Source organism: Danio rerio, chromosome 7 (assembly GCF_052040795.2).
Source record: "Danio rerio strain M-AB ecotype USA chromosome 7, GRCz13ab, whole genome shotgun sequence".
In the NCBI taxonomy this organism is placed as follows: Eukaryota; Metazoa; Chordata; class Actinopteri; order Cypriniformes; family Danionidae; genus Danio; species Danio rerio.
This window is the reverse complement of record NC_141027.1, coordinates 702,060-730,000: the sequence shown is the minus strand read 5'-3', so window position 1 is coordinate 730,000 and position 27,941 is coordinate 702,060. Positions and strand designations below refer to the sequence as shown.

The 27,941-nt window shown below is 40.1% G+C and overlaps 2 protein-coding genes across 53 annotated transcripts in view; one reads left to right on the top strand and one right to left on the bottom strand.

The window, feature by feature from the left end:
* nrxn2b (neurexin 2b) overlaps window positions 1–27,941 on the bottom strand; it is a 479,676-nt gene that overhangs the window by 256,618 nt on the left and 195,117 nt on the right. For 28 of the 52 annotated variants that reach the window (XM_087259563.1, XM_087259583.1, XM_087259577.1 and 25 more), the window contains one exon: window positions 14,053–14,070. The exons of the other annotated variants lie outside the window; for them this stretch is intronic. In XM_087259563.1, coding sequence (XP_087115689.1) covers window positions 14,053–14,070 — 18 coding nt within the window. The remainder of the gene's footprint in view (window positions 1–14,052; window positions 14,071–27,941) is intronic. 52 annotated transcript variants of the gene reach the window in all.
* The window catches only part of alpk1 (alpha kinase 1), an 859,869-nt gene that overhangs the window by 783,707 nt on the left and 48,221 nt on the right, over window positions 1–27,941 (top strand). The window lies entirely within an intron of this gene.

Below are 27,941 nucleotides of genomic sequence, written 5' to 3'. Positions count from 1 at the left end.
ACCTCTGCCCCCCCGACTGCTGAATACCACGACTCTGAGGAGAACGCCTGCATCTACAGCTGCCCTGTGAAGAACACCGCGGCATATCTGGCCAAAGTGGAATGAGAAGAGATCAGCGTATGGAGATACGCCTCAGACATGATCGATTCCTCATTCCCATGTAAACTACACGAGTGTAAAACCCCAACAGGCCAATCAGAACACACAGCAGACTGATGCGTGACTCACAGGCCATGCCCTCCTCATTTGCATATACATCTGAGGAGCGGCCGTCATCAGCAGATCACAGACTGATATGCAGATCTGGGCTCATTAATATTCAGGCCTGAGTTTGATAAGACACATGGACAACGATCTGTTCCCTCCTCCTGTCATCACTTAAAGCTGATACTGATCTCACCATGTATGAAGGGCTTTTATTTTATATTAATTCTGGACAGTGGATTATTCCCAGAATATCAGCATCAGCTGTAGGCGGTAGATCTTTCTCATATCTGGCAGCTAAACTCTGGAAGAGCCGTCCTTGCACAGGAAGCAGACACACTCTGTCAGTGTAACACTAGACTGAAGACACGTCTCTCTGCATTAGCATACACATAACACACACACATGCTGCTGAAATCCAGATCCTCTACAGGACTGTGAGTCTGCATTATTCAGGGCAAGCGGAGCCGGAACACTTCCCTAAAGACATTATAATGTGGACGGCATCTGCGCTTATGTTAGTCTGTTTATTATTCTCGAGGTCTCCGTAATCCTGGACCAGGCCGTATCCTGAGCGGCTGCTGTGGTGGTCATGGAGGAGTGGAGAGCGTGAGACTGATCCCTGTGAGACCCCAGTGACAGACGAGTCCCGCATTGATCCTGAAGGGTCAAAGCAATGACTGAGGCATGTTTAAACTCACGTCAGGACGCAAAATGCAGGATATACAGATTACACATCTATTCAGCTCCACTCTGAAGAGGTACACAGTGTTTCTAACTGTGTGTTTTCTTAATTTATCATGTTATTATCACAACAACAAACACGCTGCCATCAGTTCATGCAGAGGCTGATGTTAATTGGTGGCACTGTTTACTTTGACATTATAGTTATATAGTTAGGCCCCGTTTACACTAGTGCGTTTTAGTTTGAAAACGCATAAGTTTTGCTACGGTTACGCCATCCGTCCACACTACGCCGGAGTTCTCGAGCGCCGAAAACGGAGCGTTTCGAAAACGCTGGAGAGGCCGTTTTCATTCTAAAACGCTGCTGCTCCGTCTCAGTGTGGATGATGGAAAACGGAGACATCTGAAAACGGAGGCGGGGCTGCAGACATTCGCCTCTCTGATTGGGGCTTTTCCTCAATATTAAGTAGCCTAACACACAGTTCAGTCCTGAATCTTCTCCATGTAAGTTCAGACTTCGCATGTTTGATCAAGGCTGCATCTCTTCTTCTCAGTTTGATATGGAAAACATACCGAGGACACGCGTCAATCTTCACAGGGAACAGTGTACTTTATAACTTCATTCACATCCCCCTGGCTACGTTGTTTCACTTTCTCAACAATAAAATGTAAACTTGATATAAGGAACTGCCTATTTTTATTTTAATATTAACAACTAAACAGACAGCAGACATGTTGAGGCGCCGTGCTGTATAAGATGAGCGTCATCTTCACTGTGTGGATATTTATAACAAAACGGAGCCGATAACAACTGCCTCCTTTCAATTTCAGTGAAAATACGAAACATCCCCTCTCTTTTGCTGAATATCAGTTTTAATAATCGATAATGGCCATAAAAGTATAACATACAATAAGTTTATACATTGGAGGAAATAAAGGCAAGCGATCAGTCAATATACAGAATGTACGTGGTTACATTAATCATTAACTTATCTTTGCGCTCAGCCAAAACACGTTACCAACAAGTAATAGATTCCAATGACCAAAGTCAGGGAATATGTCGTTAGATAAAGACAACAAGATGAATGAAATATCACGTTTAATAAATATAGTGAGATTAGATCCAGCGGGAGATGCTTGATGAGAAGTCCGACTAGCAGAGCTCTCATCTGGGTAGATGGGCTCCAGCGCTTGCCAAAGTGTGTGTGTGGTCACGTGATGTGCGTTTTCAGCGTTTTGGTGTGGACGGAGAGCAGTTCAGAAACGCTGGGTAAAACGCGAGTGTGGACGCGGATCGTTTTCATTCTACAACGCCGTTTTAAAACTAAAACGCACTAGTGTAAACGGGGCCTAAGATAGTAAGAACACAACACATTTCTACTGCTCTCTGCTGTCAAGCTAAAGTGTAGCTTAGCCTCTGTCAACATCTAGTGAGCAAAGGAAGTAAGCGTTACTCTGATGGGTTTATATTTATCTGTGTATATCAAACATTCCTCTGTGTGTGTGTGTGTGTGTGAGAGAGAGAGCTGCACGTCAGACAGGAACTTAATAATATTCATGACACGATCCATATATGGTCAATTACGGAGCCTCTGATTCTAGGAGTATTTAATGAAGTAATAAATGAGCATACTGTATTAAACCATTTCTGGACAGACACTTGCCAACAGTTTGGGGTGAGTAGGATGTTTCAATGTTTTAAATCAGCTTCTCCTGCTCACCAAGGCTGCATTTATTTCAGCAAAATACAGCACACAATGTGAAACTGTGAAATACGGTACAGAGTAACTGCTTAGCAGTAGATTATCATTTCATTTAATCATTTATTATTTATTAATGAAGTTTCAGCTTTATTACTGCAGTCTTCAGAGTCACATGATCCTTCAGAAATCACTCTAATATTAATAATAATAATTATTATTATTACTATTAATTGTATTATTATTATTACTATTCATTTTCTTTTTGGCTTAGTCAATTTATTAATCCACGGTTCTCACAGCATAAAAAACTGTTATTATTATGATTATTATTATTTTATTTTATTATAATTATTGTTGTTGTTTAAGTTGTTGTTAATGTTATTATCATGATAATTATAATAATAATAGTAATAATAATAATATTAATATTAATAATAATAATTATTATTATTATTATTATTATTATTATTATTATTATTATTATTATTATTATTATTGTTAGTATTATTATTATTCTTATAATCAATGTTGTAATTATTAATGTTACTATTATTATTATTACTATCATCAATGTTGTCAGTATTATTTTTATTATTATTATTATTATTATTATTATTATAACAAGCACTATAATTTAATAGCAATAAAAGCAATAATGACTGGAGTAATAAATTAATTTGAAACTCAATACAATAAGAAATCAGTTATTTAACATTTTAATAAGTATTTAACAATTGAAAATAGTTTTTTGCATTTAATAAATGCGTCTTATTGAACAGAGTAACAAAAAAAAAAAAAAACTGGTGGCGTGTACTAAAGTTCTACAATCCATGTTCTTAAATGGTATATATATATATATATATATATATATATATATATATATATATATATATATATAAGAACACAACACATCTCTACTCTATATATATATATATATATATATATATATATATATATATATATATATATATATATATATATATATATATTTATCTCTCTCTATATATATATTTATATATTTATCTCTCTATATATATATTTATATATGTCAGATGTCTCAGTGTGTGTGCTGCAAATGAAAATTCCCTACAGGGACAAATAAATGTACCTATTTAACTAAGCCATATACCTACTGTGTAGATATCAGAGAACAATTCAAATGCAGTATATGGCTCACTGAAGACCTTGTGTGATGAGGGAAAATGTATGCATTTACGAGAATAATTATGGTACGAGAAAAATAATGAATATACAAAAATAATCATGGGATGTACATAACATTTTAAAATGCCAGACTAGTTAGATGAATATTCACAGCATTATAGAGCTGATTCTGGGCTTGTATTCTGAAAGAAGTTCAGCATTGTCAGAAGTAAAGTCAGACATCAGAATAATACTAATGTTGTGATGTGCATTCAACATTTAAAAGGCAGAATAGTTAGATAAGGATTCCCAGCACAGAGACGGAGCTGCGGTGACTCCATGTAAATGCTGGATTACAGCTTTATTTTAGCGCAGTGTGTTTTTCTGAGGCGTGCTGTGAGTTTGACCGTGACTCGCTTTAAGACTCTGCGGTCACTCATTAAATAAATTCAGCCTCAATCTTCAAACCGCAAAGGTCGAAGTCATTAAAATCTGCACATGTTGCTTTGTGGAATCGACGGAATGAAACAGCAAGCGCTGGATTCATTAATGCACGAGCCCACGGCGCCGCTGCCCTTCATTTACCTGAGGCCTGACCGCGCAGCGTGACGCATTACTGCTGCCTGCAGAAGACCTGACCCCTGACACACACACACACACACACACACACGCTTACAGAAAAACACCAATAAGAAGACATGTGGAGCCACAGCAGCTCACAGCGTGAAGGACACGATACACACACACACACACACACACACACACACACACTGCTGGAACTGTACATCAACACAGAAGACCAGACTATTCTAATGATCATTGGATGGATGATTGAACAAATGGACAGACGGATAGATGGATAGATAGATATACATTAGATAGATAGACAGATGAACGGACGGACGGACAGACAGACAGACAGATGGATAATGATGGATGGATGATAGATAGATCTTTAATGTATCGTATCGCTAGCTGCTTTATATGTATCTTTGATGTATCGCATCGTATCGTTAACTGCTTCATATATATCTTTAATGTATCATATCGCTAGCTGCTTCATATGTATCTTTAATGTATCGTATCGCTAGCTGCTTCATATGTATCTTTAATGTATCGTATCGTACCGTTAACTGCTTCATATATATCTTTAATGCATTGTATCGCTAGCTGCTTCATATGTATCTTTAACGTATCGTACAGCTAGCTGCTTCATATGTATCCTATTGTATCGCATCATTAGCTGCTTCATATGTATCTTTAACGTATCGTATCGTAGCGCTAGCTGCTTCATATGTATCTTTAACGTAACGCATCATTAGCTGCTTCATATGTATCTTTAATGTACCGTATCGTACAGCTAGCTGCTTCATATATATATCTTTAATGTATCGCATCATTAGCTGCGTCATATGTATCTTTAACTTATTGTATCGCTAGCTGCTTCATATGTATCTTTAATGTATCGTATCGTACCGTTAACTGCTTCATATATATCTTTAATGCATTGTATCGCTAGCTGCTTCATATGTATCTTTAACGTATCGTACAGCTAGCTGCTTCATATGTATCCTATTGTATCGCATCATTAGCTGCTTCATATGTATCTTTAACGTATCGTATCGTAGCGCTAGCTGCTTCATATGTATCTTTAACGTAACGCATCATTAGCTGCTTCATATGTATCTTTAATGTACCGTATCGTACAGCTAGCTGCTTCATATATATATCTTTAATGTATCGCATCATTAGCTGCGTCATATGTATCTTTAACTTATTGTATCGCTAGCTGCTTCATATGTATCTTTAATGTATCGTATCGTACCGTTAACTGCTTCATATATATCTTTAATGTATCATATCGCTAGCTGCTTCATATGTATCTTTAATGTATCGTATCGTACCGTTAACTGCTTCATATATATCTTTAACGTATCGTACAGCTAGCTGCTTCATATGTATCCTAATGTATTGCATCATTAGATGCTTCATATGTATCTTTAATGTATTGTATCGTATCGCTAGCTGCTTCATATGTATCTTTAACGTATCGCATCATTAGCTGCTTCATATGTATCTTTAACGTATGGTTTCGTAACGTATCACTCGCTACATGATAACATATTGTATATGAACTGTATGATTAATGTATCATATCTGTAGCTGCTTCATATGTATCTGTAGTGTATCGTATTGTTAGCTGTGCATCAAGCTACATATCATATTGGCCTCAATCCTGAGATGCATATCCCTAAGGCAGGCAGACAGACAGATAGACAGATAGACACATACAGACAGACAGACACATAAAGACAGACACATGTTGTTGTTGTTGTTGTGTGAAGGTCAGTGTCGTCTAGTGTGCTGCTGATGAGCAGTAGCAGCTTGGCTCCTGCTGAGAATCTGTCGCCCCCTTGGGGTAAATGCAGAGCGACTGCAGAGAGTGTGATTTATGACGCTCTCCTGGTCCCCGTCTCCTACAGAGAGGCAGTAAAACAGCTCCATAAAGAGGCAGCAGCAGCAGCAGCGCGGTGATTTATCCCGCTCAGAGTGCCTTCTGTCTGGGCCACAGCGAGTGTGAGAGTCCTGATCCCCCTGGAGCTGCTGGAGACGGCGGAGCAGCGGGGGCTGGATCTGATGCACATCAGGATGCTTCCTCGAGAACTGTGATTGAAACACCATCCCAGAGTGAACACTGCCGCCTAGTTCACTACCCTGATGACTTTATAGCAGAGTCCAGAGAGAATATATAGCACAACTGCACACTACACTCCACACTACTGCTGGAGTAGCTGAGTATGCACACTACACTACACACTACTACTGGAGAAGCTAAGTATGCACACTACAGACTACACTACACACTAATCCTGGAGATGCTGAATATGCACACTAAGCACTACTACTGGAGGAATGGAGTAATGCACACTACACTACATTACACACTACTACCGGAGACGCTGAGTACACGCGTCTATTAGAGGAACCGAGTATGCACACTACACACTATACTACACTATGCACTTCTACTGGAGATGCTGAGTATACTCACTGCTTCAGGAGGAGCTATAGCTGTGAGATGCAGTCTGCTGTATGCTATGTAGTGTACTTGAAGGATTATTTGAGCAAACAGACAACATTCAGATATGCAAAATGTGCAGAACTGGTGATGAGGCAGCGCTGTGTAGTTTACTACTGAGTGTACTTGCTGATATTATTAGTGTTCTGCAGTGCTCAGACTAATAATCCTCCGCCTGTGTGCATGTCTCTCTCTTTCCATCTCTCCATCTCTCTCTCTCTCCCTCTCTCACACACGTCTCTCTCTCTCTCCACCCCCCTCTCTCGCTCAGGGTTTTTCTAATGCACTAATGGTCTTGTTAATTTCCTGGCCGAGGGGAAACTCAGATTTCACAGCAAACTGTCTTAGTGCAACACTAATGACTGAGCCAAATGAAATCCAGTGCAAATAACTGCTAATTACAGCACACACACACACACACACACACACACACACACACACACACACACACACACACACACACACACACACACACACAGTGGTTTGAGGGCGATGAGCAGCCGTTGTGAATCACATCACATTGTGAATCTCCTTCACTGCCTGCGCTTCATCCTCTACTAAACTAAATCTCTTCATTAGGACTTATTACTACAGTGTGTGTGTGTGTGTGTGTGTGTGTGTGTGTGTGTGTGTGTGTGTGTGTGTGTGCAACATCAGATATATTACACTCATTTTCTTGGTTAAAGTCATCCTAACATTAGAATACACTCACCGGCCACTTTATTAGGTACACCTGTTCAACTGCACGTTAATGCACATTTCTAATCAGCCAATCACATGGCAGCAGCTCACTGCATTTAGGCATGTAGACATGGTCAAGAGGATCTGCTGCAGGTCAAAGCGAGCAGAATGGGGAAGAAAGGGGATTTAAGAGACTTTGAACGTGGCATGGTTGTTGCTGCCAGACGGGCTGCTCTGAGTATTTCAGAAACTGCTGATCTACTGGGATTTTCACGCACAACCATCTCTAGGCTTTACAGAGAATGCTCCGACAAAGAGGAAATCTCCAGTGAGCGGCAGTTCTGTGGGCGCAAATGCCTTGTTGATGAGGTCAGAGGTCAGAGGAGAATGGCCAGACTGGTTCCAGCTGATAGAAAGGCAACAGTAACTCAAATAAGCACTCGTTACAACCGAGCTCTGCAGAAGAGCATCTCTGAACACACAACACGGCCAACCTTGAGGCGGATGGGCTACAGCAGCAGAAGAGCACACCGGGTGCCGCTCCTGTCAGCTAAGAACAGGAAACTGAGGCTACAATTCACACAGACTCACCAAAACTGGACAATAGAAGATTGGAGAAACGTTGCTGCTCTGATGAGTCTCCATTTCTGCTGACACATTCAGATGCTCGGCTCAACAACATGAAAGCATGGATCATCCTGCCTTGTATCAGCGGTTCAGGCTGGTGGTGGTGGTGTAATGGTGTGGGGGAGATTTTCTTTGGGTCCATTAGTACCAATTGAGCATCAACGCCACAGCCTACCTGAGTATTGCTGCTGACCATGTCCATCCCTTTATGAGCACAGTGTCTCCATCTTCTGATGGCGACACTGTGGCCAGTGAGTGTGTTTGTTTAATATAAAAGTGTGTGCTGTTAAGAGCTGATGTAGCGCAGGCGTCTGCAGGCTCAGATGAATAAAGAAGCTGTGTAGTTCTCTGTGTGTGTATATGTGTGTAAATGTGTGTGTGTGTGTGTGTGTGTGTGTGTGTGTGTGTGTGTTGTCATGAATATTTCATTGTGTGTTTCTGTAGGCTGTGTTAATCTCTTAATAGCGCCGTCAGTGAAATGTTGGTGATTATAAAGAGCTCAGTGTTTATTTACAGCCAATCAGAGTCAGAATATCTGCTGAGGCCCTCACTCATTCATAGTGTTCATTCATTCATTCATTTTCCTTTAGTTTTGTCCCTTTATTCATCAGGGGTCGCCACAGCGGAATGAACCACTAACTATTCCAGCATATGTTTTACACAGCGGATATCCTTCCAGCAGCAACCCAATACTGGAAAACACCCATACACACTCATTCACACACACGCACTCATACACTACGGCCAGTGTAGTTGATCAGTTCCCCTATAGCGCATGTGTTTGGACTGTGGGGGAAACCGCAGCACCCGGAGGAAACCCACACCAACACGTGAGAACATGCAAACTCCACACAGAAACACCAACTGATCCAGCCGAGACTCAAACCAGCGACCTTCTTGCTGTGAGGCAACTGTGCTAATCACTGACTCCCATAATAATAATAATGTTGTGTGTTCAGCTTCATCTCAGTTTGAACTGGTTCTGCTCTTTCTTCTAGCAGTGTGTCTCATACTCTCATAATGAGTGAGTGAGTGTGTGTGTGTGTGTGTGTGTGTGTGTGTGTGTGTGTGTGTGTGTGTGATGCTCAGACTTATGATTCAGACACATTCAGTGATGTCTGACATAAAACAACTGCGAGCGCTGATTAACTTGATCATTTCAGACGCCACAGTGACTGAAAACACACACACACACACGCACACACACACACACTGAGGTCATTCTGCAGAGGTTAGACCGATGCCAGACACACACCCCAGTAAAGCATGGAATCACACACAGCCAGAGTGAGTCTCAGAGCATCAGGAATACTACAGTACACTGTGGCAAATACTTCATACCAGTACTATATTGGAGTCTATTATACACACACACACACACACACACACACACACACACACACACACACACGCACACACGCACACACACGCACGCACGCACGCACAGCCTTTAGCTCTCCTTTCTTCCTGTGCTCATTTGTTCCTCCTCTCTGTCTGCTGCTAAGGAAACCCCTCAGCAACCACTCGGCAACCGCTGCCATGGCAACATGATTAATTGGCGTCATTTCTCTCACTGGATTGGAATTGATCAGCAGGACCAGAACAAACAGGACACACACACACACACTCAGTGACCTTTGACCACTTGATCTTGTGTGTGTGCGTGTGTTTGTGCACGTGCATGTGTGTGAGTGTGTGTGTGTGTGTGTGTGTGTGGAAACTCCCCATCATAGATATACGTGTATATGTGTGTGTGTGTATATCTCGGGCTCTGGATGGCCACAGTTCTCCACTGCACCTTGGTCCCGCCTTCATTTCAAAGGAGTGCTACCCTGTACTAAGATGGCGGCTCTATTGATGCATTCCCTCCAATAGACAACAACAGCACAGGCAACATCTAATGTAAATATCTCTCCGTGATGCAGATGCAGAAAAGCTGGTTGATGCTTTTATGAGCACTAGATTAGATGACTGTGATACTCTGTTCACTGGCAGCCCAGCGTCCTCTATTAACACACTCATGTCAGAGTAAAACACACAGCTATATGTGATCAAACTGTAATTGCGTCTTCTTCACAGTGTTTTACAAACACTAGGACACATTTCTCAATACTCAGGTCACTTTTGCAGAACTCTTGACACAGTGAGCACAACAGAAGTCTGCGTGAGCTAAACTAAGGACCAATTCTCATTGTTTTGGCACAAAATGCATACGGGACGACATCTTTCTCCAGATAGCATGCGAATGTGGGTCACGTTAGGCAGTTATGCGGCACTGGTGGTCTTCCTTCGGCCCAGACAAAATGAATGTGGGCCTGAAGTGGCCCACCTGTACAATGACAAAAGAGGGGCAAAGATTCAGATTCATACATGAGCCATTTAAGGCAAAGATTTGGCACTTATGGCAGAATGTAATCTGAATGTGAACCTAGTGTTGCCCATGTGGAAAATGATCAATTTGGCCCAAATGATGGAGGACAAATGTGGGCCACAGTTGGCAAAAATGTGGCCTCGTCATTTACAGTTTTTTCCAAGTGTTTACACACAAATTATGACTACAACATGTAACTGATGCACCAACCCCCTGAACCAATTCTGCTCAACTACACGCACAATTCCTGCTTTACACTCAAATCGCAGGTTCACAACACACTTTTTTCAAAACACTACACACAATTCCCTGCATTTTACACAGTTTCATGCAGAAAATCTCTTGTTTTCACAAGGAACACTCTGTCATTCACAATTATAAAGTCAGTTGCCTTACTTTACATACTGACTCATCACATGGGTAAACACCTGTCACACAGAATTGCAGTTTAGAAATCAGAGCTCATCTGGATCATAACTGGTTCACTGCCCACCCATGTTTTTAGTTGTGTATCTCCCCCTTCATATTCTCCATTCCTCAAATCTATTGAGGATTTTTTTTTCTGCCTGGAGATGTAAAGTGTTTGACTGAAATCCACACACACGTATACCCTTTTCTCCAAGCTATAGCAGTTGATGCTTCTCGTGGCTGGCCAGAAATCTGTGTACATACAGGACATTTAGCATGTGCTTACACACTGTTCTCACAACTGTTCAACTTCTGCTAAAACAAGAACATCATGAACACATTCAGCAGCTGTCCTTCACTGAAGCACACTCCACATCTACAAATGCAGTGTAGGCAGCCAGATCAGCATCACTACTGTATCTGCATCAGTGGATGGAGTGTGTGTTTAGGAGTTACTTCATAAATAAAGGCCATGAAGTATTGCTGAACTCTGCATCGTGTCTGAGTCATTCCAGGAACACATGCTGCAGTCATAGACAGAGGTGTGTGTGTGTGTTTTACACAGGACAACACTGTAACACTGCATGCTGTGAGTGTGTTCAGCTCATTGTTTAGTGGGTGATACGGTGTGTCAGTGGGTTGTCCACCTTTGCTAATGTCCTGGAAGAATGACTTGATTTGAGAGCTGAATGCAGTGTGTTGGTAGCTGTGGTGTGTTGTGAATGTGAAATGAACTGCTCTGCCAAGCTGAGAGTCGGTGAGGAGAACTGTGGGAAGAGTTCTGCAAAAGTCTTCTAAGCATTGAGGAATGTGTCCCAGTATCTGGAAAACACTGTGAGATGACTGTGCTGTTTTCAGTGTGTTTCACTCTCAGATTAGTTTACACTGCTGTGTTTTTGTGCTTCTGAACACAAATTCTGACTACCGCACACACTCCTGCTGATCTGAATAGTGTGTGTGTGTGTGTGTGTGTCAGACACATATTCAGTCCCTGATCTTCTCACTTCTCTGCTATTTAATCTAATAACACACATTTACAAGCCACTGAACACACAAAACCACTGCAGACACATTTAATCTGCACTACACACTCATGATCACACTCAGGTTCAGTGTGTGTGTGTGTGTGTGTGTGTGTGTGTGTGTGTGTGTGTGTGTGTGTGTGTGTGTGTGTGGCCTCAGCGGCATATCAGTGCAGCTCTTCCCCACATTTTAATTAGATTCTGCGAGGGAGTATTTCTGAAGGCAAAGCTGCGAGAAACACACACACACACACACATACACACACACACTGTGTGTGACCCTGGGTGTGTGTGTGTGTGTGTGTGTGTGTGTCTGAGCTGTTTGCCTGTTGGTAAAACTTATGACTAGGCTATTACTATTAAGCTAAACTGCTTAAAGCAGGGCACTACCAACACACACACACACACACACACACACACACACACACACGCACACGCACGCACACACACACCATCATCAACATCAAAGTTCCTCCATTATTATATTATTAATGATTTTGTGTGTGTGTGTGTGTGTGTGTGTGCATTTGTGTACTTGTGTGTGTGTGTGTGTGTTTGTGTGTGTGCTTGTATACATGTGTGTGTGTGTGTGTGTGTGTGTGTACATTTGTGTACTTGTGTGTGTGTGTGTGTGTGTGCTTGTTTACATGATTGTGTTTGTGTGTGTGTGCGTACATTTGTGTACTCATGTGTGTGTGTGTGTGTGTGTGCTTGCATACATGTGTGTGTGTGTGTGCGTGTGTGTGTGTGTGCGTACATTTGTGTACTCGTTTGTGTGTGTGTGTGTGCTTGTATACATGTTTGTGTGTTTGTGTGTATGCGTTTATTTGTGTACTCGTGTGTGTGCTTGTATACGTGTGTGTGTGTGTGTGTTTGTGCATGTGTGCGTACATTTGTGTACTTGTGTGTGTGCTTGTATACATGTTTTTGTGTGTGCGTGTGCATTTTTGTACTCGTGTGTGTGTGTGTGTGTGTGTGTGTGTGTGCTTGTATACATGTTTGTGTGGTTGTGTGTGTGTGTGTGCATTTGTGTACTCATGTTTGTTTGTGTGTTTGAATACATGTTTGTGTCTGTGTGTGTGTGTGCGCATTTGTGTACTCATGTTTGTGTGTGTGTGTGTGCATTTGTGTACTCATGTTTGTGTGTGTGTGTGTGCATTTGTGTACTCATGTTGGTGTGTGTGTGTGTGCTTAAATACATGTTTGTGTGTGTGTGTGTGTGTGTGTGTGTGTGTGTGTGTGTGCACATTTGTGTACTCATGTTTGTGTGTGGGTGTGTGTGTGCTTGAATACATGTTTGTGTGTGTGTGTGTGTATTTGTATACTCATGTTTGTATGTGTGTGTGTGTGTGTGTGTGTGTGTGCGTATTCTCAGGCTGTACGCTGCTGATATGATCCACATCTCTTTATCTTTCAGGCTCAGATTGTGTGTGTGTGTGTGTGTGTGTGTGTGTATAAGCCGCTGCTCTGCACTGCATCTCCCATAATTCCCTCTGAGTGTGTGTGAGTCCCCACAACAGCAGCGCTGCAGGATTTACTCAACAACACTCATCACACACACACACACACACACACACACACACACACACACACACACACACACACACACACACACACACACACACACACACACACACACACACACACACACACACACACACACACACACACACACACACACACACACACACACACATATTATTATTGTTTGAGTGTGTGTTTGTGTGTATGTGTGCTTGCATATGCACGAGTTACTGTGTGTATATGCATGTTTGTGTGTGTGTACGCATATATGTGCATTTATGAATGTGTGTGCATGTGTGTGTGTGTGTGCATGTGCAGATATTCCTCTGACAGTGCGAGTGTGTCTCGTGTGTCTGCAGTGAAACGGAGCCGTCAACACACACTCGCTCTAACCAGAGCATGATTGATGGAAACCAATACAGCCTTCACTACACACACACACACACACACACAGAGACGAGCGTGCGCGCGCATGCAGGAGTGTGTTTGAGTGTTGTGAGCCTCATCATGACTGCTGGACAGTAACTGGAGCTGACAGCAGCGTCTGCCTCCACCTTTACTGGATCAACACAGCACAGAGGAACAGAGGAGACATGCACAACTCACCTGCTGGAGCAGAGTCTCCTGCACACACACACAGAGAGAGAGAGAGAGAGAGAGAGAGAGAGAGAGAGACGCAGGGTTAGTGCACTCTTCAGCTTCAGCACTGAAACACTGATAGAGAGATCACACATCAGCATACAGCATTACAGAAGCAGCAGTTCATTCATGGACACCCCTGACACCCGATTGGCCGCCCTGGGTGTCACCTAGGCATGGGCCGGTATTAGATTCTGATGGTATGGTAGCCTATTGTTTGAAAAATCTATCATACAGTATTTTGGAGCGGTAAACATGTCAGGCTGAATAATTCTAATGAATGATAGACTTCTGCTGTCTTCATTAGTTTCAAAAACACACATTTATTTACTATTGAAAACAGTACATCTCATTACATCTCTTTTCTGCTGGAGATCCTGCTGTGCTAAAACACAGACAACAAATGTAAATAAAAAAAATCACATATACAGTTGAGTTCAGAATTATTCACCCCCTGTTTATTTCTCCCCAGTGTCTGTGTATCAGAGAGCAGATTTCTGCAGCACATCTCTAATCATAACAGTGTTAATAACTCATCTCTAATAACTGATTTATTTTCTCTTTGTCATGATGACAGTAATTAATATTAGACTAGATATTCATCAAGACACTTCTATACAGCTTAAATTGACATACAGTAGGAACCCACTGTGACGCGGGTGTCACAATCAATTGTGATCATCTGGAAAGCTCTTTTTAAAGCATTTTCCTCATTTTCAACTCGGGAAGTCTGACAGTGCCGTGTAAGTCACATCCAGGTTCAGTCACGTGAGAATGTGTGCTGTTTTGTTGTCATGGCAACATGTGCAAAACGGTGGGCTGTGTGTGGAGCACATGTTGCAGTGTCAGCAGCTTTTAAAGATCTGTGTTCTTTCACAGTTCTAAAGATTCTAGAGTGTGTTCTAGTCCTAAAGGTACGTTTGACCCGTTTAACTGTTCTAATGTTTTAATAACAAATACTAGATTACATTCACCATGATTTTAACACATTTCTTGAACAAACTGATATAACCCTGCTGAAGAATCCAGCTTAAACCAGCCTAGGATGGTTGGCTGGTTTTAGCTGGTCGACCAGGCTGGTTTTAAAGGGGTTTTGGCCATTTCCAGGCTGGTTTCCAACCATTTCCAGCCTGATCTTAGCTGGTCAGGCTGGAAAATGACCAGCCAAATCCAGCTTAAATCAGCTTGACCAGCCTGGCTTGATATAGCTGGTTTTGGCTGGAGTCCCATCTTGGCTAGGCTGGTCAAGCTGGATTTAGCAGGTCATCTCCCAGCCTGAGCAGATCAGGCTGGAAATGGCTGGAAACCAGCCTGGAAATGGCCAAAACCCCTCTGAAACCAACCTGGTCAACCAGCTAAAATCAGCCCACCAGCTTAGGCTGGTTTAAGCTGGATTTTTCAGCAGGGAAATCAAGGTACGAAGATATGGTGGTGACATGTACAGTTAAAGTCAGAATTATTAGTGCCCCTGAAGTATTAGCGCCCCTGTTTATTAGTGCCCCCCCAAAATTTCTGTTTTCCAATCATAATTTCCAAATATACACATTTCTAATCATAATAGTGTTCATAACTTATCTCTAATAACTGATTTATTTCCTCTTTGCCATGATGACAGTAAATAATATTAGACTAGATATTCTTCAAGACACTTCTATACAGCTTAAAGTGACATGTAAAGGCTTCACTTAATTAGGGTAACTGGGCAGGTTAGGGTAATAAGGCAAGTTATTGTATAATGATGGTTTGTTCTGTACATTATTGAGAAAAATATATAGCTTAAAGGGGCTCATAACTTTGCCCAAAAATGGATTTTAAAAAATTAAAAACTGCTTTTTTTCCAGCCGAAATAAAACAAATAACACTTTCTCCAGAAGAACAAATATTATCAGACAAACTGTGAACTTTTCCTTGCTCTGTTAAAAATAATTTGGACAATATTAAAAAAAATCAAAAAATCAAAAGGGGGCGAATAATTCTGACTTCGACTGTATGTCACATCGGGCTGTTAACCTTAAAACAGTGGGTGGAATTTTGATGTGACATATTTGTCAAATTAAGAAAAATAATGACAAACTGCTCAATTAATTCAGCTGATTAAATTATTTTAGTGTTAGCTATATTTTCTACTGCTCATGTCAAAGCATATATATATATATATATATATATATAAAAAAGTTACATTAAATATATTGCTAATGAAAAGTATTTTGGAACTATTTTATAACTATAAGCTGTAACATGATGTTTATATCATATGTTGGTCTTAATTTAAGGGTGTAAATTGGAAGTGAGAATAACAAGATTAGATTCAGGAAACAATTTGATGTTCAGAATGCACTAAAGCTTATCCACAGAGATGACAGTCTCTATATATATATATATGTATATATATATATATACACACACACACACACACACGCTGTGTATATACAGTAGATATACAGTTGAAGTCAGAATTATTAGCCCAGTTTTGATATTTTTCCTCTTTTTTAAATATTTCCCAAATGAAGTTTGACAGAGCAAGGAAATTTTCACAGTGTGTCTGATAATATTTTTTCTTCTAGAAAAAGTCTTATTTGTTTTATTTTGGCTAGAATAAAAGCAGTTTTGAATTTTTAAAAAAGTATTTTTGGGACAAAATTATTAGCCCCTTTAAGCTAGTTTTTTTTCCGAGAGTCAACAGAACAAACCATCATTATACAATAACTTGGCTAATTACCCTAACCTGCCTAGTTCACCTTATTAACCTAGTTAAGCCTTTAAATGTCACTTTAAGCTGTATAGAAGTGTCTTGAAAAATATCCAGTCTAATATTATTTACTGTCATCATGACAAAGATAAAATAAATCAGTTATTAGAAATAGGTTATTAAAACTATTATGCTTAGAAATGTGCTGAAACAATCTGCCCTCCATTAAACAGAAATTGGGGAAAAAAATAAACAGGAGCGCTAATAATTCAGGGGGGCTAATAATTCTGACTTCAACTGTATATGCGCCAAAATAGTTGGTGATTCATTCCACTGTGGCAACCGCTGATATATAAGAGACTGAGCCAAGGGAAAATTAATGAATATGCACACAAACATCAATATATATCTGTATATATATGAAGAGACATTATCAATTATCTGTGATTTTCTTATTTTAATCTGTCTTGCCGTTTTCTTTAATTTTAGTCTGCTTGAGTTTGAATTATTTTTTATTTTAGTTCATTTTAATTTGTTTTGCTTTTTTGCATTAAAATATTTCGACTAATTCTAATAGTAGTTATTCAAATAATTCTAATGATTGTACAATTTTTGATTTAAACAACTAAATTAATAAATAAAATAAAAATTTCGCAAGTAAATACAGTATTGTAATCAGTAAAATGCACTTATGCACTTACACATTTAGCAAATAAATGAAATCTTTCAACAGTATACATTGAGACTTAACATAAGAAAGCAGATTCTTATCGGACATGTATGGTCCATGGCATCTAAACAATGTAAATACAGCCTACATTAACAGAATATTAAGAATAATTAAAAGAAGGCATCATCAGAAGCTCATCAGACACTTGTGACCCTCATCATAATCTGACTCCCACCACCAAACCAAATTAAGCAAACCTGGATTATCACAGCACACACACTGACCTGTGCTGTTTTATAACTATAAATAAATAGCAGTGCTATTCTTATTATACAATTATTATTCTACATAAATAACAGAAATTAATCTACACGTAACCGGAAAACAATCTAAAGACACCGCTGGAGTGATGCTGAGATCATTTAAGAAATCTTTTGCTTGAATATTAATTTATTAGAATTAAATTCTATAAAATATATAGACAGATGTTTATAGAGTGATCAGATGTGTGTTGCCTTAGACCCGACTCAAGGCAGAGAATTAGATTTATTAAGTCTGACCCCCCTGACTCTTCACCCCCAAACAAACTATCAGGGGTCATGCTTAGCCTGAATAAGATCACCATCATTCTACTCAAACTTTAGTTCTGTTGACTTGCAAAAGTCACTGCGTGCAGTATAAAACACTGTTACGCCGGTTTCACAGCACATGAGCGGTGTGGCTATTTTTCCAGCGTGCTTGTTCACAACCGGACCGGGAGCATTGCACATGTCAAGCAGGAGCAGATCATGAGGCGCTCAGGTGTGTTTGTTTCTGTGCACATGCTCAGTTTGCTGTAGATTAAGCTGCATTGCTTTCACCAGCGCTGGTTAAGTTGCACATAGAGAATCCCGTCTTTACTCTGGCATTATCACTCTTAATAAATACACGTGCAGATTAAGTAAATCATATCTCAAAGCATTAACTGGGGCACTGGCGATTTTGTCCCCACTAAATGGGGTCCAGCGACGCCCCTGGGTGGACCCAATTACAAACTGCGATTTCGGGCTCTGTGTTTGTGCGCAACGTCAGTGTGTATTTGTCAAAATATCTGAAAGTGACGCCTGTTTCACACACACGTGTGTTCATGGAGAGCAGAAGCAGCGTGCAGGCGTTTGCATTTTGCATCTGCAGCACGCCGCGGATCAGCAACTGTTGCACAGATCACTCTATCACTGTCTGTCTGAATATCTATCTGTCCATATAAATAACCTTTTCCTTTCATCTGCACCAAGGCCTGTGGCTACTTCCTCCTTTGCTGTTTCCCTTGAAACTCTTTGTTTTACAAATGATATAGATCCTGAAGAACTGTCTGCTACTCATGCTCAGAAGTAGACACTCGGTCAGAAGACAATCACCTGTGATATCACAACACTTTCTTTATAGTTACAATAAGGCCCAATCCCAATTCTATTGTTGTACCTCTTCCCCTTGAAACCGAGTGTGAAGGGGAAGGGCTTTAAAATTCACCCCTAAGAATTGTGCCAGCACTACAGCACCCGCACACGTCATCATGTGTCATCGCCATCTCCTGCTTCATATGAGATCAGACGATGGAGACTGCTGGAGTTACTCCAGTTGTGTTGTTTGGTGTTTATCTTCAGGACATCACTGAAGGCAGATATCATGTTATCATGACATATAATGTGGCAATAAGATCATAACTGTACTGTGTGTTCACACCGTGGCCATATTCATCATGTAAACACACCAGAACAGCATGAACATTACAGCAGACACTGTGAACAGCTCATCACACACACTAGACTCTTCTGACAGGGGACTGGAGTGTCAGGATGTTGTGGGGCTGCTGTACAGGAGATATGATTATGGATTATTGATCGCCACATTTAGCAGTTTTTACATGAGTGTTTTTATTAAAGCGTGACGGTAAAACACAGACATGGTTATGACTATATTAAACATGTGCTGTTTGTTGAGAGAATTCGTAATAATGACAACAAATGCTAATTTGTGGATCTCCTGATGTCCGGGTGCAGCTATCCTGCTGTTGTGGCTGGTGTATGCTGGGAAATTCTCTTACTCCTTGGTTTCGAGTGTGGTCCTGAAAAATCTCCATTTAAAAGGCTATCTGCCCCTTCCCTTTAGCCCTACGCCTTCAAGCTACAGAGAATTGGTAATCGGTAAGGGGAAGAGCTAATGGGTAGAATTAGGATTGGGCCTGATATTTATACAATACAGTGATAATGATGTTTATACATGATCAAACTAGTGTGCAACTTCAGCAAAACTAACCCTGCTCTCTTTACATTTAGTTTTGTAATTCAGGCCCAAATAAATATTAGAATTTTTAATGGTTTAAGTTCGTTTGACTGACTATTTCCAGTCTTTAAGCTGTGCGTGATGTTTCATTGAGTTAAACATTTGTTAAGGCTCTCTGACACACATTGCTTTCATTATTTCTCTTTATCTTGGTAATCAACATTACCTGTGTGCATCATTAGGCAGTTTTTGTTATGTTCATTTTTTAATATGGGCTCCCTCAAAACACACCGACACACACAAGATGGACTCCCAGTGTGGATTATAACTTAATTATAATATTAACTCATTATTTCCTACACTCAGAAATAAAGCTACGTGAGCTGTCACTGGGGTGGCACCTTTTCAAAAGATACACATTTCTACCTAAAAGGTCAACCCAGGTGAAAAAATATATATAATTAAATGCAACTAAAATACACTTAAATACCCGCAAATACATTTTTAGCTCATTGTTATTTTTTTGTGTTAAATAAAAGTTTGATGGTTTTACACTATGAATATACTCATTAAACGTATGTTTATACTTCAGTAGGACTTTAGTACACTTGACAAAAGTATACTAAATACCAGTAATACTTAAATACATGTTTAGTGTACTACAATAAAGTACACTACAGAAAAAAACATCCAAAAGAGTTTTATTAGTGTGTTTTTCAAAAGTGTGCTTTAAATGCTTTAAACATTAGTTGATTTTTAGTGCACTGTTTACATACTAATCCTAAGCTTAAAATAAGTTAATATATAAAAAATCTATTAGTAATGTGTTGTAGTAGAAGTACATTCTCCCAAATGTTGTACTTAAGCACACTTAATGTGAATGCAATACTATCACTAACACTTAAATAGATTTTGAGTGTGGTAATTTTAAGTTTATATTAAATTGACTTTATTAAAAATCTATTAGTAATGTATTGTAGTAGAAGTACATTTTCCTAAAATGTCTTTTCATTTGATATATGTGCTGTAATGTTGCATCTCATTTATATTTGTGTGTTCTCAGTTTTTGCTCCTCCCATAAGGTATTTTTGGACTTGTGGTTTATTGCACATCAATATTAAAGTGTTTTGATGAAGCACAGATGCTGTTTTTACACTTTTTTTTTTTTACAATTTACAATTTTAACACTTTTTACAATTTGTATATTATTTTAATATATTACTATTATACTTTAAATTAGTCATAAATATATTTAAATGTTTAAAATTAGGGTTTAAGTGTATTTCTAGATGTAACTAAACATATATTTTTAAATACAGATATAGTATGTTAAAAGCACATTTTAATTCAATTTCAGGGTGTCTCAAAATAGCACAGTTGAGTGCACTTAGATGGTATTAAGTTTATCTTAACATGTACTTAATACTATCTTCTAGTACATTAAGTACAAAACTAGTGTGTGAAAATAGAGCACTTTTAGTACAGCACTGATAAGTGTACTAAGTATGTGTATTTTAGTACACTTTTTTTTCACCTGGGGATATTTACACCTCAAGAGTACATATTAGTAGCTAAAAAGTACAAAAGTGTCCCTCTTAAAAAATGTAGGTAGTAATATATACTTTTAAGGTACCAATATGAACCCTTTAAGTACAAATGTGTATCTTTTGAAAAGGAACCACGCCAGTGACAGCTCACATACCTTTATTTCTGAGAGTGTATATATATATATATATATGGCTCATGTGCTTTAAGGAGCTGGTAAACATATTCTCGGGCATGCACAGATGTGGAGCATTTTGATTGTATGTAGAGAGCCGCTCTGGCCCAAAATGCCCGGGCAGATTTTTTTGTCGCAGTCCAGCCCTTCGTGTGTGTAAGTTATTATATACAACAAAGTGAGTAGATAAGTATTACGTTCATATTTTGTATTATATGTTGTAAATGAAATAGATTCATGTTTTCTAAACACTTTCAATGTGTTTGTGTGTATCTTTGTATTTGAGTGCAATGTGTGTGTGTGTGTGTTACCACATGACCACATGTAAAGATTCTAGCTCCGCCACTGCATTCACTCTCTCTGTCTCTCTCTCGCTCTCTGTATAATGAGCAGTGTCAGCTAATAACGCAGAGCGTCATTAATATTCGTCTCTCCACGAGCTCCTTTAATAGGCAGAAACAGGAGGAGAAGCAGCCAATCACAGCGCCTGTTCATCTCTTCCTGCGTCAACAGGAAGTGGAAAACCCCTGAGTGAGCGGAAGGAGAGAGACGCTGGGCGCATTGGCAGACCCGGAGACGAGCGCTTTAATAATTAACAGCCGTTCATTAGCAATCATTAGCAAGCGGTTCAATCAGCGCTAACGAGGTGTGTTAATGCAGAGGAATCCAGCACTGTAAATACATATTCACACACACACACACACACACACAAACACACACACACACACACACCAATAACTCATCTCTAAAAACTGATGTATGTTCTCTTCTCCATGATGACAGCACATAATATTAGACTAGATATTCTTCAAGACACTAGTGTTCAGCTTACAGTGACATGTAAAGGCTTCACTAGGGTAATTAGGGTAAAGTTAGGGTAATTAGGCAAGTCATTGTATAACAGTGGTTTGTTCTGGAGACAATCCAACACTAATATTGCTGAAGGGGTGAATAATATTGACCTTAACATGACTTTAACACTATTAAAAACTGCTTTTATTCTAGCTGAAATAAAACAAATCAGACTTTCTCCAGAAGAACAAACATTAGAGGAAACACTGTGAACATTTCCTGAATCTGTTCAACATCATCTGGGAAATAGGAGAAAAATAACCCTCATGGGTCACTATAATTGACATTATTTATTGTAATTGGTTATTGTAATTTCCTTTTGCACTGGTTGCCGTGTCTGCCGTTTAATAATCCTACTCCCCATCGTGTGTGTCTCTATTAAACACTCTCCTAGAAGTCCACACTATCTGCACGCAGCCTTCAGAAAGCAAGCTGAGACTGCATCTCTCAGTGGTGCAACATCAGACACAAGGCGCTCAGTGGAGCTAGTGACATCACTGTGGGGGGCGGGACTAGGGGTGGGGTTAGGTGAGCCCATTAAAAAGCATTGCATGCAGCTCAGATTGCATCTACATCCAGAGCCCTCTCAAAAGAGCAGGAGTTTCACTTTAAGACATAAATAGAGAATCCCTCTCTACACACTTTCATTTTAGACAGACTTTGTTTACCAGAATAAACACCAATAACAGACAGGAATACACACATGAGCAGACACAGAGCTCTACAAAGACGTCAACATCTTCAATGATCTGTCAGGAAAACACATCGTGACTCAGCAGGACTGATACATGCAGCATTCTGAGATTATCACTGGAGTCATGTTGTGCAGTGAGTATTGCACACTTATAATCAATAATCCAGCAGGTGATGGGGGAATCTCCTCATCCAGCACCAGTGTGCAGCATCCACCTGGATGAGGAGACGGCTGCCCTACACTGCAAAAAAAGCTTTTATTGCTTAGATTTTTGTCTTATTTCTAGTCTAAATATCTAAAATTTCTTACATTAAGAAGCATTTTCTAGACAAGCAAAACAAATTGTCTTGTTTTGAGAAATAAAATGCCAAAATTAAGTGAGTTTTTCCTTAAAACAAGCAAAATAATCTGCCAATGGGGGAAGCAAATTAATCTTGTTTTTTTCTTTTGACGTAAGATTATTTTGTTGACCCCATTGGCAGATTATTTTGCTTGTTTTACAGAAAAACTCACTTAATAATGGCATATTATTTCTCAAAACAAGACAGTATGTTTTGCTTGGCTAGAAAATTCTTCTTGATTTAGGAATTGTTAGACATTTGGACTAGAAACAAGACAAGAAATCTAAGCAAGAAAAGCATTTTTTGCAGTGTATTGCTCCGCACCACACAGCAGCTGATTGGTGGAGAGGAGACAGAGTGATGAAGACAGTTATGATATGGGGATGTTAGGAGGCCATGATGAAGAGGACAGTGGGCAGATTTGGCCAGTATCCCTACTCTTTTACCAAGGACATCCTGGGATTATTAATGAGCACAGAGAGTCAGGAGCTCACTTTAACAGCTCATCTGAAAGACGGCGCTCACTGAGCAGTATAGAGTCCCCTTCACTACACTGGGGCATTAGGACCCACACAGACCGCAGGTTGAGCGCCCCCTGCTGAACTCACTAACACCACTGCCAACAGCAGCCTAGTGTTCCCATGTGGTCTCCAGGCACTGACCAGCCTCAGCCCTGCTCAGCTTCAGCGAGTGACCCTGTGAGAGTTGAGGAGAGCCAGCTGCCGGCTATTAGTTGTGTTTGAGAAAGACAATAAATGCATCCAAACAGCATCAACTCCAAGCAAAGCCGACAGGTTATTCAGTGTGCATGGTTATTAGTCTCAGTGTGCAAGCTCGGAACTTTAGCACACAGTCGGCTGTAAAACTATACAGAGACACAAATGATTTTGTAAGCACCACTCTGACAGATTTGGATATTGATTCCTCAACAGTAGGCTCATGGCTGAATGCTGGTCCTCTCACTCATGCTGCTTCTCTCTGTCTGCCTGTCTGCTGCCATACACACAGCGGGGGAGCTGTTGGCTCCACCCACTTGTTACGTTGGGCGGGAAGTTGAAACTAATTTTCATAGGAAGCAACACGCCCCTACAACAGCGAGCTGTGTACACACACCCAACATCACACTCTTTAACACATTATAATAAACAGATCTGAACTGTGTGCTGAACTGAACCTAAACTGGCACACTCACAACAACCAGAATATTAATATTAAATCATAAAAAAGTGCTGTTTAAAGCTGTTATCCGCTGTCGAGCGCTCCTCAGAGCTGTAAATGAAGATTATCACAGTGTGTTTTACTGGAAAACACTCCTTCATTCTTCCAGCTCCAGAGCGTCATCTTTAATTCATCGCGCGACTTGCCTTTTCCCTGTATGGATGTGTAAAATGTAATAGCTATTTCAGTGTGAAAAGCGTTTCTGCATGGTTTATTGCTCAGTAATGATCTGCAGACACACACTGACGCTGTCTGACTGTGATGAGGAGTTCAGCTGATGATTCCTCAGCCGCTTGGCTTATACCTCGCTAAAGCGGCTCTGTGCAGATCAAATTAAGCTGATGATGGAAACACACACAGGTCTGATGATCTGTTGAGATGGGACGTTCGGATCATTTTACTGACTCGGATACTGATCAAGATAAACGAATCTTTTTTCGAGTCATTTCGTTCATTTGGTTCAATTGGCCAAAATATTATTAAAATGTTACGAATTGCTTCCAAACACATCTACAACTAGCCCAAAAGGTTGATCACACGACAAATAAGTCATAACTAGAATACTATAAGAAGGATAAATAATAACTGAATGTTGACCTGCTCTTTTGTCTATGAAGGTATTGTCGTCTGTTTGCTCAGCTCACCTCTTCATGTCTTCAAATGTCAGGGGTTCATTCACGTTACACTGACAGTCACATATAATCTTAATCAATGCACAGTCTGAGCCGATAGGAGCCATGATCATTCGTTCATCACGTGACAGAATGACTCAAACACGAGGACTCGAGAGATGAACAGATCAATTCTTTTTCCGGCTCTAAACGCGTATGATTGGCTTCTGCCAATGTGATGAAGACTTGAAATGAACGAGACCACCTGCACAAATGTGCGCACGCGCGGATGAACGAATCACTCCCTGAGAGGACTCGTAGTTCCCGAGTCATATTGAAGATTCGTTCAAATTGAACGAATCGTTCATGAACGACCCATCACTAATGATCTGACGGATCAGCTCCATCAACAAACACACATTTACACACACTTTCAGATCAACACTTGTCATGTTCCTATCTATACTCTCAGAAGTACAGGTACCAGACCCGGCACATTCTCAAAAGGTCTACAGTCGTACCTAAGCTGCACAGGTCACTCACATATCTTATGAGCAGCACTTCTCACAACACGGAGGCTCTATACACATCAATACTGTGTAGATGTTCATCACTAACCTTTCATCAACATGACCATAACTGCAGATTAATGATGGTGTGAAGGAGCCGACTGTACCGTCTGCAATGATATCAAATAAATAAATGAACATATATGAACACACACACACACACACCCTTACAGACTCCAATATGTTACCAATTACAGTAAAACTACACACAGCAGACATTTAGTCCTTCTTCAGGTTCAAACACAACACAGGACGTACATCTCAGCCAGAGCAGACCTCTCATCTGTGTGTAACGTCAACATCGTAATCCCATAAATAATAATTCATAAATGTGATGATGATAATAGTTAAACCTAGTAGTGTGTGCCATGTGCTCCTCTATGGAAGCGTATGAGCAGCATAATTCAATTTAAAATGTATTATGCAAAATGGCAATGCAATATGTTAAATGGCAATGTGTTTCTGTATTGCTGTTGATGTAAATCGCAGATGATCCCTAAAACTGCGTGCACGAATATCAAACCTAAAGCCAACTTTACTGAGCTAGGAGGTGATTGGTTTTCTAAAGTATTTCCCAGTTCACGCTCGAGGGCTTGTGCAGCTTCACGAAGCCGCTGAGGAACAGACTTCGCCATGTTTATGCTGCCAAATGTCCCAAATAGTCCTCGCGGCAGCTGTGACGACATAACCTAAAACCCGCCTTGCAGCAACGGCGGCCGTCTGTGGGCGTGGCCAGGCCAGAATGCATTTTCAATTTCAAATCGGCTTTCATTCGTCGCGGTGTGTTAAATGAAAATGCATTATGTTTTTTTCATTTTCATTTTCATTCTGCAGCAAACATTGCACATATGTCTTGGAAAATGCTAACTGAAATGCAGAAATACACTGCCATTTACATATTGCATTATCGTTTTGCGTATTACAGTTCAAAATTAATTTTGCTACACACATCCCATGCTGTTATGCTGAAAATGTAATCCTGCGTTTCCTAGACGCCAGTGTAAATGCATTTAGGACAAATAACATTTATATGATCATTTTTCTACAGTTTCTGCTTGTACTTTATTCACATCAAAATCAGTTTGTGTATAGCATTTTCATATTAATTTTGCTACTTATAAAGCTTTAAAATGTGGATACAATTTACGTTTAAAATAAGAAATTCAAATAATGTAATTTAATTTACATTTTCATTCTGCACCAAACATTGCTCATATGTCTTGGAAAATGCAAATTCAACTACAGAAACACATTGCCATTTAACATATTGCATTGCCATTTTCATATTACATTTTGAATTGAATTATGCTACTCATATGCTTTCATACTCCTCTCTATATCGTGCTTGTCTGTTTCTGAAAGGATCGAGTGTCAGAAGCACTTCACTAATCATGCACGTTCGCACTTTTAGACGGCCTCGTAAAACAACAACAGGAGCCGGCAGATTCTGCTCTTCTTGGCATCAAGATGACCACAAGGTTTGCTTGAGCTTGGATTGACCGTGGCTCATTATTGTATATATTATCATGGTGTAATGTCTCGGCTGTGTTTGTAAAAATGTCTCTTCCTTTGTTTTCATTCTGGCTTGTGCACGAGTGAGTGACGCTTCTCTGTAAACCAATAGTGCTCAGCTCAGCTCGCTCTGCTTTTTGGTATCATTTTGTTGGGCTGGTGCCCTTTAGAAAGGAGACCTAAAAAGTGCTATGTAGCGGTTTGCTTTTAGGTATCTTTTGACAGTGGAAACTGCTGTAAAAGCATACCATACCATACCACTCAGTGGAAACGGGCCAATATTTGCCATAAATGAGCAGAATTCTCCTCAACCATGTCTTCTGAGCAAACTCATACCAGCTGCTAATTCATCTTGAGCTGAAGATCGAGTTGAGGCGAAAAACATCCTGTGAGTAAGCTAGAGAGAGTGACGCGGTGCTCTGTGAAGCCAGCATTACACTGAACCCAGCTAATGTTTACGCTTGTTATATTTAGATTATGGGCGACGCAGTGGCGCAGTGGGTAGCATGTTCGCCTCACAGCAAGAAGGTCGCTGGGTCGCTGGTTTGATCCTCGACACAGTTGGCGTTTCTGTGTGGAGTTTGCATGTTCTCCCTGCATTCGTGTGGTTTTCCTCCGGGTGCTCCGGTTTCCCCCACAGTCCAAACACATGCAGTACAGGTGAATTGGGTAGGCTAAATTGTCCGTAGTGTATGTTTGTGTGTGTGAATGTGTGTGT